Raw genomic sequence first — 16,768 nt, 5'->3', positions numbered from 1 at the left:
GCCAGCCCCCTGCATCCCAGGCACTAGTACGGCAGAGGCCTAAAGCAAGTCAAGGCTAATCACACTTCATATTAGTCAAACAAACCCGTGGACTGTTCAGAGCTGCTGAGGCCAGAAGGGAGGCCAGTGATTAGCTAGCCTGACCTCCTGCATAGCCTGAGGGCTGTAGAACTTCCCCCCCAGGGGTTCCTGCATCAAGTCCCGGAGCTTGAGGAGGAACTAAGGGCTGTCTTGTTTAGAATGGTGTCTTTTAGAGCTTGACTGGATTTGGGTTACTCCCCCAGCCCTTGGGAATCTGTTTCTGGGTCAACTAAACTCCTGTATAAGCATTTTTCTCTTTATTTCCTCTATGAACTTTGCTGAGTTCAGCTTCCAGCCATTGGATCTCCTTCTGCCATTGCCCTCTAGCAACACCCAGCAGAGTTAGATTTCGCTGTATACGACTAAAGGGACTAATTACATTCTATTGGCACAGCTGTTGGCTCTGGCCCAAAGCTAAGCATTCCAACACCTACTGAATACTCCTCTTCACACACCCACAGGTTGGCATGCTGCTTTAATAAAAGCTTTCGTATACAATTCCAATGTTCCATAGCTCGGGCAGAAGCATTGCCTCAGGATCTGGTTTGCTGGCTTACAGTTCTGCCTTTGGGGTGGACTCCAGTGGTCCTGCAAAGCTCTCCATTGCACAAAAGGGGAAAGATTGTCACTCTAACATACACAGCATAGTCCAGTCCATTGCCATCATAGGTCATTGCAACATCAAGGCTGGGATTTGCACAGGAGCCTGTGGGAATTAGGCACCCAAAGCCAATTGAAAGGGAAGGGGAGCTGGGTGCCTAAGCCCCTTAGGCTCCTTTGAAACTCCCCTCAAAATGATTGCCCATTAGGGTTGTAAATTGGATGTGTGGGGATCAGTGCTAGGCAATGAGAGGAGAGGAATTTTTTGCTCTCCATTCACCGCCTTTGGTCTCACTTCTCTCCTCCTCTTGGAGACCTCCTCCAGCAGCTGAGTGAAAGATCAGGCAGTGTCTCTACAGCCACCCACAAACCCTTTTTCCTGCAACCATGGGTTTATGGAAGTGAACTAGGGAATGGGCCATGCCCTCTGCTTCCATGACTGTTTCCCCTCCCCCCACCCCACATTCTTCTCTTCTCTTTCCTGGTCCACATGGGGCTCTCAATAATTTGGTTTGTCTCATGGTCACGTTCTCTCCTCCATTCTTAGTCAGTAGTAGGGCGAGGAGGAAACTCTTGTGGACATCTTTCTCTGAGTTACAAGCAGGACTCCTTCCGGCTTGGGTGAGAACTTTCCTTTCAGATAAACCAACCTGCCATGCACGAGAGTGGCAAGAACCTCTCCACGGAGCTGGAAGCCAAGGTATGGGGTCAGCTAGGAGAGAAAACACACCAGCTATTGCAATGCAAGCTCTTCACTGGAATGTTTTACCACAAGTTTCCATTTACAAGCCACAGGTTGCCAGATATTGACATAACACCCAAGCCCCATGCTCATTCCTGTAAGCCATTGCTATGGGTCTTCCTCTGCAAGAGGAAACCAATGATACAGTCAACAAGGCGGTTGAATATCCTCTCACTACAAGACAGTGTCCTTTCAGGTGCATTGTTGGGCAGTGTAAGGAACTCCATGACTAAACAGAGATGGCAATTAGAATCCCTTCAGGGTCTGAGACATCATTTGTACTTCTGTAAGATTTCCTTACACCTAGAAGCCAAAGGCGTGTGTTCTACAGTAGGCAGGGCCGGCTCCAGGCACCAGGCACCCAAGCACATGCTTGGGATGGCACCTGGTAAGGGGCGGCGGGGGAGCGCGGCATGGCATTCCGCGGGGGGGGGCGCTCTGGCGGCGCTCGGCGGGGGGGCGGCACGGGCGTGGTGCTGGGGGGGTTCCGGCGGCGCTCGGCGGGGGACGGGGGCGGGCTCCAGCAGCGCGGGGCTCGGCGCTCAGGGGGGTGGTTCCGGCAGTGCTCGGCAGGGGTGGGCTCCGGCGGTGCTTGGGGCAGCAAAAAAGTTAGAGCCGGCCCTGACAGTAGGTGAGGGTGCAAGTTACCAACAATAAAAGGGGGTTAGTTTAAAGTCTTACTACTTTCCCGAGGGGGGTGGTAGAAAGAGGATGTACTGTGTGAATATAGAGAGTATGAACTGTTCTTGTACCTGGTTTTTATGTTGAATCATGTTTTTCTTCACCTAAAAAAAAACAACAACAATGAATTTTATGGCTGCTGAATTGAGAATGTCTTCAAACATGGCCTGCTCCCTGTCACCACCTAGGAATGGGACTCTTTTAACCAGCATCATCCTGGACCTCCTCAAGTAGGGAAATAAACAGAGGCTCATGTTCTTTTTCAGGGTAACAGGTCACAGGAGATGAACAAAAGTGGCAACCAAAAGTTAGGCGAAATTTTATTCTACAAGTGTCCGATCTCAGTCTATCAAGACTGCCCTTCCATTCATTACGTATATACTATTGTATATCTCAGCCTACATCTTGGATCATCTCAAGCCAAAGACTCATCCTATTTCCCTATTAATTATTATACTGCACACACCCAATGTTGGGCATTTCCAACTCTGTGCCACACGCCTTTTCCATCATTACCTCAAACTCCTTGTCTGGATCCCAGATCACCAAGTCAGCATCCATCCCTGTGCACAGCGTCCCCTTGTGGTCATCCAGTCGGCTCAGGCTGGCAGGATTTTTGCACATCAGTTGCACCATGTCATGAAGGGAGAATCCCTTGGATTTTGCTGAGGTCCAGAACAGAGGAAGCCCTGCGTGTGGTTCCAACAGCAATCAGGACATGTGTAGGGGGATCAAGGCTAGAGCTAGCCAGAGCTTGGACAGCCACTGCAGCCTTCCTCCACATGCCTTAGCCAACAGAGGCTGTGTGGAACGCATGCCCACAACTCTCATCGCTGTCCCCTTCAAGTGCAAGATGCACTCCTTCCACCTGGCCTTTGCTGATAAAAACTGACAATGCAGTACCCAGAACTGAACATTAAACAACAAAACAGCCACATGCATTATTTCCCCTGGGACTTGGACAAATGAATGGTCCACATGTGGCAGATGCTAGGCCTATCGCTTAATGCACTACTGGAAAGTGCTCAGATACCAGGGTGACAAACATGGTAGGAGAACATGAATAGAATAATGCAGAAGGACTGGGCTAGTCATCTTGAGGTTTGGGCAGTAGATAAGGCAGAATACAGCTAATGAAACCACCGGGGGGGGGGGGGGGTCAGAACTGGAGTCTGAAGCAGCCCCCATCCCCTCGGAAGATGACCAAGCACTGAGTTGCCATGAGTGTACACTAGGGCTTAAGTTCTCAGAGACTATTTCGCAGTTCTCAGAGACTATTTCCCGCCTTGAGGGCTCGGGGCTTCAACTGCAAGGCCGGGTGACTTGGGGCTTTAGGGGGGGGGGAGTAGGCACTGGGGCTCACAGCTTCGGTCCTATGTGGGGAGGCACCAGGGCTCCTAAGGTTTTGAAAACATTTACTGGAGCTCTGCTCTGGAGGGCTCTGGCTGAATTTAAGCCCTACTGTACACCATATCTGGCAGACTCAATACAGCCAGGCTGTTCTGACCCACCCCTCTTACCAAACTGCAGTGAGGCAATGCCTCCCCGGGCCTTGAAAAAGTCTCCATCATCCAAGATTTTGAGGTCTGGTGAGCCGGGGTTATGGGCTGACACCACCATATCGATCAGCCCCTCTTGCAGAGCACTCCACAGCTGCTCCTGGAGGCATGAGAAAGGGAGAGGTTAACCTCATAACAGGCTGGGATGGGTGGAGGACTCTTTCCTGTACAGAAGAGGGTATTTGCTCTGCCAGCTAGTCTCACAGGACCATTATTATACGCAGAAAGTCTTAAATTAACCTGAGTCATCCTGTCATGATATATGGACTCTCAGTCCATTTTATATAGAAGACACTGATTAAATTAAACTACTAGATATAAACACAAACAAGGAGGTTTCTACACAGCTCCTGTTCCAGCTTTGTTTCCCTGCCTGGACCCGTGTCCAGTGTACAAGACAGCTAGTGACTGAATAGCACACAGCCCCATAGCTTTATCAGTACATCTCATCCTACAGCAATTAATTGCAACTGTCCAAACCCAACTTCCCCCTAGCTGATGGCACACCAGACCCTGCCAGAACCACAGGAAGGAGCAGCGAGCCACATGCGCTCTTCACACCCCCTTGCCCTTCATGCCCAGTCCTGGAGGGCTGGAATGTTCCTGGCCTGACAAGCTTCATCTGATGCCTTTCATAAGACAGAGAAGTGGTTCCACCTGACAACATCAAATGGGACATTCTGCTTGCTGAGATGGGCTCCATCATCTTCCAGGGGGCTGCTGTGAACTGAGCAGTGGGGAGACGGAAGCTAGGAAAGATCCCTCACTGACTGAAGAGAGGCCTTTGTTATCACAGCTTTAATAGCCTCCTGTCCTGGATACCCACAACCCAGGCTGGTTTATACAGTACCTGGACCTTGCTGTAGCCAGACAGGTAACTGCCCAGCCCTGCCTTTCTCCTGGGGCCTCGGCAGCCTGGCTTCTGCTCTCTTGATTCCACAGCAGCCACCCTTGCCAAGGTCATCAGCTACCTTTCTGTAGCCAAATCCAATGCGGCCAAGCCCCAATCCATTCAGGGACCTGCTGGCTTGTCCCTGGTCTCTGAGCCCATCGGGTGCACTCGCTTCACATTTTCAAACTTTTCTCTACAATCTCGGGGGCTAGAAACTGAACTAACACAACCCACAGCCCCTGTTCTCCTGTGAGACTGTGACTTCCCGAGCTGGGCTTTACAAAACACACCAGATATCTTGAAACTCAGGAGAGCTGACACCAGTGCAGAGCTCATGGCCTCTTCATTTGTGTCCTTTTAACTGACAATAATCGTAACACCTGCCTCTTAGCCAACACTTGTCACCAGTTAGTCTCCAAGCGCTTGACAAAGGAGGGGACATCATTACATCCATCGCACAGAGAGGGAAACCAAAGCACAGGGAGGGGACGCAACATGCTCCCAGTCACCTAGAGGCTGACTGGGAGTAGAACCCAGGTCTTCTGAATCCCAAGCCAGTGCTCTAGCCATTAGGGAACACTGCCTTTGGCACCATGGAGCACTTCATCTTCCTGGAAGCACTCCATTCTTGAGGCTGCAGAGCCTGCACTTTCCTGCTTCTCCTACTGCTTATCTGAGGCTCCTTTGGTACTTCCTTTGGCAGTACCTCCCCTCCTCCCTCTGTCAATGTCCTTGGCTCGCTCCACCCCACGTAACTTCAGCACCAATCACATGGTTTAGCTAGGAGACTTTTGTGCTGGTGACCCTCAGCCCTACCTTCCTGTCCTTAACCAGGCACCCTCTGTTCAGCCCGAGAGCAATCATCTCTGTTCAGACCATCCCTAGCCCCTGCCACTCTCCCTCCATAACATGTCCAAATCCCATCCATTCCTTTCTGTTCCTGCGGCTAAACCCCTTGTCTGGGCCTTGGTCACCTAGAGCCTTGGCCCTGTAGCCACCTCCTTCCCGAACCTCGCTGTGTCCCACAACAGCCCATCCCAAGAGTGGACCATGCTTGATCAAGGCCACACTCAGGGATTCACCACCAGGTGGCTGAAGCAGAGGAGACATGAGTGACAGAGTTGCCTGGATTCTGCAGAATGGGAGTGAGGGGCAAGAGGATGGGATCCACAGAGACTGAAGAGCTGGCCCAGTCTGACTTCTGCTGCTCCTGAAATGTATCTTCTTAGATGGTGGCCTTGTTTCCCTCCTTTGCTGGTGCCCCCTTCCCCCAGCCCTGGTTATGCTCATGGCATCTGATGTCTTGGGCTGAGATTCCCCTCTGGAGCCCCTCTAGGTCTCATTACCTGATTGGTTTTGGCCCTGATAGGAGGACAGCACTTGTAGTAGGTGCCCCCAGGTGGAATGCGTTCAGACGTCAGGGTGAGGTAGTGGTGGGCAGTCTCTACAGTGAGTGGTGCCCCTTTCTGGCGAGCTTCTCTGATGATGGGCAGGGCTTGAGCAGAGGAGAGATGGAGGATGTGGCAGGGCACCCTATTAGGAGAGAGCGTGAGACAGTTATCCTGCTGGCTGGGCAGCTCTCCTCAGGCCAGTGACTTCACTCCTCATCTCGTGATGGTTGAGAGCAGAGCTGAAGTGTCACCACCTGTGGGTTAGGGGGAAGGCCTTGCCCATGACTTAGCCACTGTCCTCAGTCTCACTGATGAGCTGGCAACATAAGCGATAATTAGTGACTCCAGCTCGGTCTCCTGGGGCTTAAAGAGAGACTGACCCCAACTGTGGTGGTGAAGCACCAGAGCTAAGGAGGAGGGTCCCCTCTGGGAAGAGCCTGCAGAAGCCAGCATGTGAGCCGCACAAGGAGCAGAAGGGAGCCCCAAGCTAGGGTGTGTGAGGCTGAGGGAATAGAGGAGATGCCCAGGAGGCGTTTGAGTTAAAAGAGAAGCTCTGCAACAGGGAGATCCCTGGGGAAGGGAGGCAGGAGAACCCTGCGGGAGAAGCTCTGCAGGGCCAAGAGAAGAGGCCAAGAAGCAGAGGCCTTTAGTGGCACCTGAGAAGGGCAGGAGGACTATTAGTTGGGCCTTTTGGTACCTGGAAGGGGACTGAACCAGCGTGTGACTTGGCCAGAGAGCCAAGCCACAGGAGACCCAGCAAGGCAGTCTGGAGAAGAGAGCAGCTGGGCGTGGCCCCCACAGCACAGGAAGTGGCCACCAGAGGGGTATGAGAGACAATATCCCAGGCAAGGCTGCATCTGGGCAGGAGGGGGTGCCCGAGAGGAAAGGACACGCACTTACGCCAACTCACCGCACCTATGAGATGGGCGAGGGAAGGGGGTCACTGGCTTCCCTGCTGGAGGGGAAGCCCGTGTGTGTGTGTGCCTTTCTGCCCAGTGATGGGTTGCCCTCAGTTTACATTGCCACAGCTCTCTTGGCATGGATAGGGGCCACACACCCTTTTGTGCAATGAAAGCAGAGAGCCGGATGGGGGGGGCCTGCAGAGAGCAACTTTCTAGAGGTCAAAGGTCACTGCCATTAAAGCACTCATGTTTCTCCTCCCTGCTTCCCAACTCCAAAGAGAATGGTTCCTTACTTGTACTGGAGGCAGAGATTAGCGATGGTCTGGACGGCCTCCACTTCCATTGCATCGGGGCGGGAGTCCAGGAGTGCCCTGTACTCTGTGGGGTCTGCATAGACACCGGAGAAGGATATAGAGTCAGGTTTGCATCTCGAGGTGCAGGAGGTTTGTGCCTAAGGGACATAGTGATGTGCTCCTGGACTCCGTGGGCTATTTACACAAGCGGAGGACCTGGCCCCGGATGTGTAGGGAGTGGCTAACTGCCCAGAAAGGGTTACGGCTAGGGGAATTTTATTCCGTGACCCCCGTCAGTAGGCTTTTGCTTGCAACATTCATCGGTGTCATGGAGTGTCTGTGTGTGCCCTGCCCTGGCAGCGTAAAGGGGCCTGAATGGAAGTGAGAGTCAGGCCCATATGCCTCCTGCAGGCTGTGTACATAGAGAGATGTGCTTGCCGTATGTTTCCATCCCAGAGTCGTCACCACGTACCCTCTAGTGCCGGCTTCCACTGGCCCAGCTCTTGCTCTGCGTGGAACTGGAAAGCGAATCCAAATGGAGGGAAGGGTTAATGCTAACAGGTTGGGGAGGTAAGCCCTTTCCAAGGCTACTCCTCTCATTACCCTCCTTTCCCATTTGTGGAAGGAAACAGAAGGGCCTGGTGGGTCACACTCTGAGCCATACATTAGAAGAGCCCTGCTGTCTCCTGGGGATTGAAACCGCCTGTCCTGGGGGGTTGAGATAACACACAAATGATGGCAACTTCCTCCCTTTCTGGAGTGCCAGGAAAGGTTGGCTCTGTCTAATCTATCAATGGCTTTTCTGGGATGCTTGTCCCCCAGGTTTCCATGTGCTCTGGGATCACACTCCAGGGGGAGAGGCTTGTCATGGGGATGGTTGTCTTTGAAGGTAATATTTGAAGGAGGAAGCTGGAAACCAGTATCTGCTTTCAGTCTCCAGGGCAGGAATGCTGCCCACTGAACCATGTGGGTCCTCCCCTGCCCTGCCCTTGGTGCAGTTAGTTACACTTACGCCAAGTGCGTGGGAGATGCTGCTGTTCTGATTTGGTAGTGTAACACGGACATACCCCGGTCATTGGCGGGCGGGATCAAACCTGGGACCTCTGGAGCTAAATGCATGCGCCTCTACTGCATGAGCTAAAAGGCATATGGCTGTTAGTTAAGGCTGTAGAGCAAACTCATTAATCTCTCTCTAAGTGGTCTCAGTGCCACTCAATGGGACAGAACACCACGCCCAGGAGGTGTGTGGGGTACAGTAGCACTGGGGTTTTGAATCTGAAGAGAGAAAGCAGGGACCTGAACATCATGGGACCAGGGTAGCTGAGCATAAGCAGTGACACTTACCAAGAGGACACAGTCTGTGCCTTGCAGCTCATTCATTGCCATGTGCAGATCTTGGAGGCTGACATGAGGGAATTCCTCTACTCCACTTGCAATCAGGGAGCACTTAAAGCCTGGGACTCCAGCCTGCAGCATGGACAGGAGCTCATCCTAAAGCAGGCAACAGAAGTGATGCACTCAGGCCTGGACATCCCACTATGCACCGCTTCTGCCTAATGCAGCCTTTGCAGGGTGTGCATTCCAACCCTAGCATTTGCTGCAGAATGATAGCCTGGCCATCTGAGATGATAAAAGTAGGGCAGTGACTGAGATAGATGTTATGTTCTACGTTTGCAGGTTATCAGGCACCTGGTTCAGCCAGCCCTTCTGGATGGCTCCAACTATGAGAGCCACATTTAAGCAAAATCTGCCAAAGAACGAGCATCTAAACTACTGTCCATATGCCCCACGAGGCATCGTCCTAGCCAATAACTCAGCATGCATATGGGACAGCTCTGCTCCACAATGGATAGGGCCATCAGTTTCTTCAACATTTACCTCCAGAGAAGGTCAAATTCCAATAGACTTTGAAGGTCAAGATGCCCCTTAGTAGGCAAATCCTTCATTTCAACAGATCAAAGCTGTATTTGTGCTAGTGATTACCCAACAACTTTGCTCAGCCAATGCCCACTAATCTCTGACCCCGTGCTAGGACAATGGGATTCTATGATTATTATGATATTTACTGCCCCATTGCTAATAGATTGGACCAACACAAACCTCCCAATACCTGCAAGCTGACCCAGCCCAGACGCCCCTTCTAACAACAGCAGGGACTGGGATTCTCTCATCAGCCTCACAGGAGCCAAACCCTGGCCCCATTGAAGTCAATGGGAGCCTTGCCAGTGGCTGCAGATTTGTTAGCAGCATCCCTGGGACATTGTTCTGTGTCCGTTCCCCAAGAGAGCCCAGTGTGGTTAGGCAGATCAGCTGAGTGGGAGGCATGTTCAGCATTATTGACTGACCCATTCATCACAACTTTGTTGGACTGATCAGTTTCCTCTGCTTTATTTCGCAGTCTGCACTGATTGTGCAGCATTTTTTTAGTGACTTGCAGCCAGGTTTCCAGAAGCACTAAGCCCGTTGGCTCCCTGCACTGAAACTCCCCAGAGAAGAGATGAGTCCTGGGTATCTGCTCTTGCCCCATTCCAGCTGGTATTTCATGCTGTTTCATTTGCTGAATAACAGCCACTGACCTGGTTTCCAGGGATGACTCCACCCCAGAAGGCTACATCCACATAGCACTGCCCTTCGGCAGACTGCATCTTGTCATCAAAGTTTGCCAGAGTTGTGGTTGGGGGAAGACAGCTCCTGGAGGGCATAGAGAGAGACAGCACCTTAGTGAGGCCCAGACCCCTTTCTTGACTGGAAGGGAGAATGCTACAGAGATGTAGAGAAAGAGTGCACAAGGAATGCGGGATGAGGAGAGTGCAGGGTAGACAGGGGCGCAGCTAGCTCCCATAGACAGAGGATGATTAAGACAAAATGGGGACCAGAGCTACCAACAGTTTGGTGCTCCCTTAGAACACTCGTCCCCACCAGACACTTCCTCCAAAGCCCTCAGCCCCTACAAATGGATTATACTTCCTAGTCCCCTGCCAGCGGCAAGCCCCTTTATGTTCTCATCCCCTGTAGATGGTATCCTTCTGCTATCGGGACCCTCCATGCCTGGATCCCTACTTCCCCTAGTTCAGCCTTTGGATGGACATCAGAATGAAGATCTTTGCCCCTCCTCTCAGAATAAACTTCTGCTTATAAATCCTTTTTCTTTTTGTCCTGAGAGTACTAGGTGTGGCCAGCAGAGAGCACTGTTGGACCACATTTGTCACTCAGGAGCTGGGCGCAGTGGCAGTGCTTGCTGGGAACAGGCAGATTTGGATGCAGTTTATTTCCCTTGCATCTCTGAGCTGCAGTTTGTAGGGGATTTGTCCTGCGTTCCAAGCTGCATGGGGTGGCGGAGAATAGCTTCACCCAGCGGCACGTGCCACAAAGGAACTTTCCCCCAGCAAAGGCTGGGCTTTCCCTGACCTGGCAGGAGTTTAGCAAATAGCATGCACCCATTGAGCTCCCATTCTTTTGTCACCCCACACCTTTCACAGACAGAATAACTCAGCAGCATTGCAGAGGGAAAGGACGACCTGAACAGCACATGTTCAACACCTGCAAAGAGTGGGCTGAAGTCCTGGGGCCAGATCCTCAGCTGGTGTAAATTTGCTTAGGTTCATCCTTTATACCAACGGAGGGTCTGCCACATTCTGCAGGGGCCCTGATCCACCCTCCCATTGCAGGTGATGGAAAGATGCCCATAGATTTCAGTGGGAGATGGCGTGGGCCTAACTATCCACATGCAGGACAGGCGGGTCTCCAAGACCCATCAAACCCAGTGCAATGCACAGTGAGGAGCCACTTCGCTCTCCGCTCCATCCTTCCCTTTACAAAGGTCATGCTATCATTGTATGGGCCCCTTCCAGTGCATGGCAACAAGGAGGTAACCCATAGGTGTGTGCAGTAATGCTGCTCCCACCCCGCCTTCGGTACCGTACAGCGGCATCGCCACCAGGGTTGTGACGCCTCCTGCAGCAGCAGCCTTGGTTGTAGAAGAGTAACCCTCCCAGGTTGTGTGCCCTGGCTCACATGTGTGGACGTGAGGGTCTATGATCCCGGGCATCACCACCAGATCACCGACGTCCAGCACCTGTGGGGAGAAAGGAACTCACGGACAATCCCGGGGGAGGGAGGTCATGTTAGAATCCTCTCAGCCCACATCAACATTGCAATTAGCACTGAAAAGGCCCAGTGTCCCAGGGTGGCTGGCCCTTTATGGGGAGATGGGTTCAGCCCCAGCCACTCTCCTGGTGGGGGAGGAGAGATGAGGTAAGCCATATGACCCAATCAGGCCTGGGGATAGATAGGGATTGTCTGGATGGAGCCGAGGATGAGCTAAAGTCTCCTGCAGGAGTCCCAGAGAGATCTAGCAGGGGAGGCTGCTGGTTGGGTGCTGTGAGCTGGCAGGCTGCGGGCGCCCCAGCAGAGCTGTCTGGAAGGAAGCCCTGTTGTCAGGATGATTTTGTTTCTTTCTGTTTCTTGCAAGACTTTGTTGCCTGCCATGGTGGAGCTGCTGCGGGGGGCAAGGAGAAGCACAGAAGTAACTATGGTAGGAGGGTAGTGGAGTCCCTTAGCAAAGCGGGAAGGCTTTGGGCCTGGAGGCCGGGCTTCAGGGGCATGGTGCAGACCTGGCAAAGCAAATACAAACTGAGCTGGGTTACTGAGGGTGCATTTTAAGCACTGTTTTACCACAGCAGTTGCCCCCAGATTATGATTTCTGCTCCCCCCCATGCACAAACACACACATACACACACACTTCAGGCAGTGCTAGAAGTGGTCTGAAAGGAGAGGGCTGCTGGAAACTGTACAGCCGCAATAAATCGGACTCCAGAAGGGGAACCTTTTATATTAAATACTCTGGACTATGGAAAGTCATGGGGAGGCGCAGGAGGCGAATGTGGGGTGCCTGCAGGGCCACCCTTTACCACAAGGGGGTACTCTAGTGGTGATGTCCCTGCTACACCCAGTTTCTTGCATGCAGGCTAGAACCCTGCAGTGGGACTGGATGGGATCCCGTGGATCCCAGGACTGCTGCCATAAGTGGGAGTGGGTAAAATGTACTTTGTTGCGGTCAGGAAAAAAGTCCAGTCTGGGGGGGTTTGCAGGAAAACACTAACTCTCTCGTCACCTTGTCCTATATAGAATTTGAGCAATGTACAGCAAGTTTTTCTTTTTTAAAATAAAGGTTTTAATACTTAAATTTAAGCAAGGGATAGAAAGAGATCTGATGTCTCATATAACGCGAGTTAAAGTATTTTTACGTGGTTTAAGCAAGATTTGTTTTATTCTTTTAGTGGTAAAATTGTTGTTTTAGTAGCATAAAAAACTCTGTCTCTTTTGCAGATTCTAAGGTTTTTGCGGGTGGAAGTGGGATAAAAATGCAAGAAACGATGTGGGAGTGGGTGGGAGTGTATTACGGGGCAGGACTGGATCAGGATTTTAAAAATAGTCCCGTGCAGGGCTTCACCATCAGGAAGTGACTTCTAGAATGATGGGAAGATATGGATTTCCCAATGACTTCCATGAATACCTCCAACAGATGTACTAGGCCAGTGAGGTAGCAAATGTTCTAAAGTTCATCTGCACCCAGGTACAATTCCTACACACTGTCAAAACGGCTCCCTAATCTCAGACATGCCAGTCTGATGATCCCAGTTAATCAATGATTTACTTTGCTATTCTTTTCATGTCTCCAGTTTGCTCCTGTGCACTAGATCCTGCTAAGATCTTTTAATCAGGTATTAAAAATATGCCAAACAAATTTTATGGCTGACTTCACATGTTCATGTCCCTGATACCAAGGGCCAAACTTGCAAAAGGGTGTTCTTCCAATTGTGGGTGAAATTTGCACTCGCCAAGTTTGCACCTCTACTTTAGAGGTGCAAGTGCTCTGATGTGCACCTTCAGTTCATCTAAGAAGTGCAACACTGTAGGTTCAATTTATACCTACAGAATAGGAGGCTTGGCTTCAGCCTGTTTGAAAATACACTGTTAAGAAGGACCAGAGGTGACCCGTGCCTGCTGATAGTGTATGTGTGTGGCGGGGGGGGAGGGGCGGAGTGAGGGCAGGCAGCTTCAGCAGTGTTCAAGCAGCAAATCTGGGGGGAGAGGGACCCTGTCCCCTCTGAGGAGGATTTCCCCTCTGCACACTCTAGCACTTACCTGACAGAACAGAGGTGATCTTGATGAGCTGGGCCCAGCTGGCTTGCCCATGCTGTGAACTTCACCAGAGCTGTGTGTGGGTGTGATTTTTGTGTCTCTTCCAGACCCATGATTCTGGTTTAGGCCAAACTCTGGGCCAGATCCTCCGCTGGTGTAAACTGGCATACCCCGTTGACTTAAACAGTGTTACACTAACTTACACCATCTGGGGATCTAGCCCAAAGCAGTCAAGTTTTCTGGCTTCTCTCTCCTTATCCAGACACTGATAAGCATAGAATCATAGAATATCAGGGTTGGAAGGGACCTCAGGCGGTCATCTAGTCCAACCCCCTGCTCAAAGCAGGACCAATCTCCAACTAAATCATCCCAGCCAGGGCTTTACCAAACCTGACCTTAAAAACCTCTAAAGAAGGAGATTCCACCACCTCCTTAGGTAACTCATGCCTGTGCTTTACCACCCTCTTAGTGAAAAAGTTTTTCCTAATATCCAACCTAAACCTCCCACACTGCAACTTGAGACCATTACTCCTTGTTCTGTCATCTGGTACCACTGAGAACAGTCTAGATCCATACTCTTTGGAACCCCCTTTCAAGTAGTTGAAAGCAGCTCTCAAATCCCCCTCATTCTTCTCGTCTGCAGACTAAATAATCCCAGTTTCCTCAGCCTCTCCTCATAAGTCATGTGCTCCAACCCCCTAATCATTTGTTGCCCTCCGCTGGACTCTTTTAAATTTTTCCACATCCTTCTCGTAGTGTGGGGCCCAAAACTGGACACAGTACTCCAGATGAGGCCTCACCAATGCCAAATAGAGGGGAATGATCATGTCCCTCGATCTGCTGTTAATGCTCCTACTTATACAGCCCCAAATGCCATTAGCCTTCTTGGCAACAAGGACACATCTGTTTTCCCCCATTACACACACCTGAAATTGTGATAACAGGGCACATCTAGAGTATTTACTAACAATGTTTATGGGAACGTGAAAGGAAATGTGTGCTGACCAGTTACTCTGGTCTCTGAGAGCCCTGGCTCACTACATTAAGGGTCAGCACTGAGGTAAAGAAAGAACATTTTGATTACTTCCAGTGATGCCAGTTGAACTGTGTAGTAATTCCATTCAAATGAGTGGAGTTACTCTCAGGTCACGGAGGTCACAGGCTAGCCATCTATATAGAACTAATAAAATGGCCCAGCATCTTGCCTACAGCTAAGGATGGGTACTTCAGGGGCTGCCTCTACATTATTTGTGCCAAGTTCCAGGGGCCTGATCTCACTTCCACCAGTATAATCCACTTGGTTAGACCCTCAGTGGTGTAAATCTACATATACCTCTGTACTCTTGGAGTCTGCAGATTCACCTGAGGATCTGCCTTAAGATTTCATTTTTTGCATTGATTTTTAAATGCAACTACTCTAACCCTGATAGCTGTTCCTTCTATCTTTGTATCCTCTCTAATATTTGATACATGGTTGTTTCCTCAATACCAGTTCATCTAGCACTTTGGCCCATACTTGCCTTCTCTCCGCTGGCACAAGCCCAGCTCCTCTTGGGCAGAATGTCAGCTATCTTGCCATTGCAGATGATGATTTCAGCCGGGCAGATGGTATTATCCAGCACCACCCTGTTACTTCTCACAGCCATGACCTCTGAGCCCACTTCCACTTTGGCCGCCCCTTAGTGGGATGGGGAAGAGAAAGGGAGCATACTTAGAATCCAAGGACATAGTGCAGTTAAGGAGAAGACCAGGCAGTCGGACTCTTTGTCATTTAAGAGAAGTAAATTGACAGTGGAATATTGTTGTCGAGGGCAGGCTGGGGAGAAGGGAGCTGCTCCCAAAGTAAGCCATTTTGAGGGGGCTTATATATGAGATAAAACACAATTCGATTCCCTCCTCTGCGTGCTTATGGTCTTTATTGTTAGAGCAGAGCCCAGAGGTCCAACCTGAGCTGGAGATCTCATGGAGCTAGGCCTGGAACATATACAAAGTCAGAGACTGTCCCTGTCCCCACAGCTTATCATCTCCATAGACCAGAAAGGCACAAAGGTGGGGACGGGGAGGGAAGAGCATTATCGCTGTTGTATGGATGGGGAGCTACGGAGAGCGAGTGACTTGCCAAAGGTCACCTAGTAAGCCAGGCAGACACTGACCTGAGCCAGTGCTCTGAGGCTAGTGCGTGAAGCCCAAGCACCCTTCCTTTCTAAAGTTCTGCTCTCTGCGCACCTGTACCCCCAGCATAGTCGCAAACATCCAGCCAGACTAAGTGGTGTTTGTTAATTCCTTCCTATGTCTAAAGCTCGGTCTTGCACCAGTGAAGTCAGTGGGAGTTTTGCTATTGATTTTAATAGGAGCAGAATTTGGCCCCACCCCTTTACAGTTGCAGATTTTCCCCTCACTTTCCTTGAGAAGTGTTTTTCTTCTCATGGATGTGTGCATATGCAGGTGTGTGTGTGTGTCAGTGCAGGCCTTTATCCAATGGAGACCACCTCCTCTAGCCCCCAGGAAAACAGTATTTGAAGACTTCCCATCGCATTGCACTGCTGCTGAGGGTTCTCACCCTCATCCACTTGCTAACTGCATGCGGAACCCAAGACAACAGCTCAAGCGGCCTATGACACAGAGACCTCTCCTCCTAGTGCTCAGTGGGTGTGGGTGGAAGCTTGAGGAGCTAAAAGTGGCTACCAATTCAGCTCAGGAGCGAGGACAGGGAACCACGAGAGACCAGCAGGGGTTGGCTAATGTTCAAAGGGATTGATGAGGCCCAGCTCCCTGACCAGAATGTTCACAGGCAGTTTAACCCTGTGGAATTGCTGCCTTTAATCCTGCAAACAGAGCCCTACTGGAGGAGGATTTCTGCTAGCTAGTCCTAAGCATTCTTTCACCTGGAGGTTGGATCTGTTCCTTACTCACCTGTTTGGGAGGCTTCTCCGTGTTTTGTAGACATCCTAAACTGGCACGTGCTCTGCCTTTCTATCTGGCACCTCCTCGATGTTGATTCCGCTTGCCTGTCTCACACTTGTGAATGGCTCCTTTTTCAGTAAAGCTCTGGAGCAGGAGAAACTTTCCAAATGACCCCAGTGGGGATTTTCCTCACTCCCTCAGCAGGGATGTGGCAGGGAGGGGATAGTTAATATTTGATGAGCTCTGAGCTTTGCAAACAGACAGCCACTTTTACCCAGTGCAGGCCAAGTACTTCCATGGCTTTGACCTTTGAACTTATTTATTTTGTTTCATTTCTTAGCATAACTTTAGTGCTGTGGCAAGCCACTGAACTGATGACAGTGCAACAGGGGACAAGTGCCAGCTTTCTCGCAGCCCAGCCAGTGAGCCTTGAGCACGTTCTGGGAAGAGCATCTCCAGGAGTGCTTCAGCCTTGCTGCTTATCCAAGTCTTCCATTGTACATTCTTTGGAGACGGCTGCAGAGGGTTATGTGAATCTGAACTTTCTGAGATCAAGTTCTTGCTTAGATTGTCAGCTC

The 16,768-nt window shown here is 50.8% G+C and overlaps 1 protein-coding gene across 1 annotated transcript; it reads right to left on the bottom strand.

The window, feature by feature from the left end:
• Positions 1 to 539: 539 nt before the first annotated feature.
• On the bottom strand, positions 540 to 16,370 carry LOC128843720 (allantoinase, mitochondrial-like). Its single transcript, XM_054040780.1, has 12 exons — positions 16,200 to 16,370; positions 14,807 to 14,964; positions 11,065 to 11,216; positions 9,718 to 9,832; positions 8,486 to 8,632; positions 7,614 to 7,659; positions 7,142 to 7,235; positions 5,902 to 6,088; positions 3,625 to 3,763; positions 2,621 to 2,793; positions 2,176 to 2,208; positions 540 to 1,393 (listed from the first exon to the last, which is right to left on the bottom strand). Exons 1-12 carry the CDS (start codon positions 16,231 to 16,233, stop codon positions 1,229 to 1,231), a joined length of 1,443 nt encoding a protein of 480 aa, XP_053896755.1. The 5' UTR covers positions 16,234 to 16,370; the 3' UTR covers positions 540 to 1,228.
• Between the last annotated feature and the right edge of the window lie 398 nt (positions 16,371 to 16,768).

Source organism: Malaclemys terrapin, chromosome 9, assembly GCF_027887155.1.
Source record: "Malaclemys terrapin pileata isolate rMalTer1 chromosome 9, rMalTer1.hap1, whole genome shotgun sequence".
In the NCBI taxonomy this organism is placed as follows: Eukaryota; Metazoa; Chordata; order Testudines; family Emydidae; genus Malaclemys; species Malaclemys terrapin.
The sequence above is the reverse complement of the archived record's forward strand: the minus strand, read 5'-3'. Positions and strand labels throughout refer to the sequence as shown.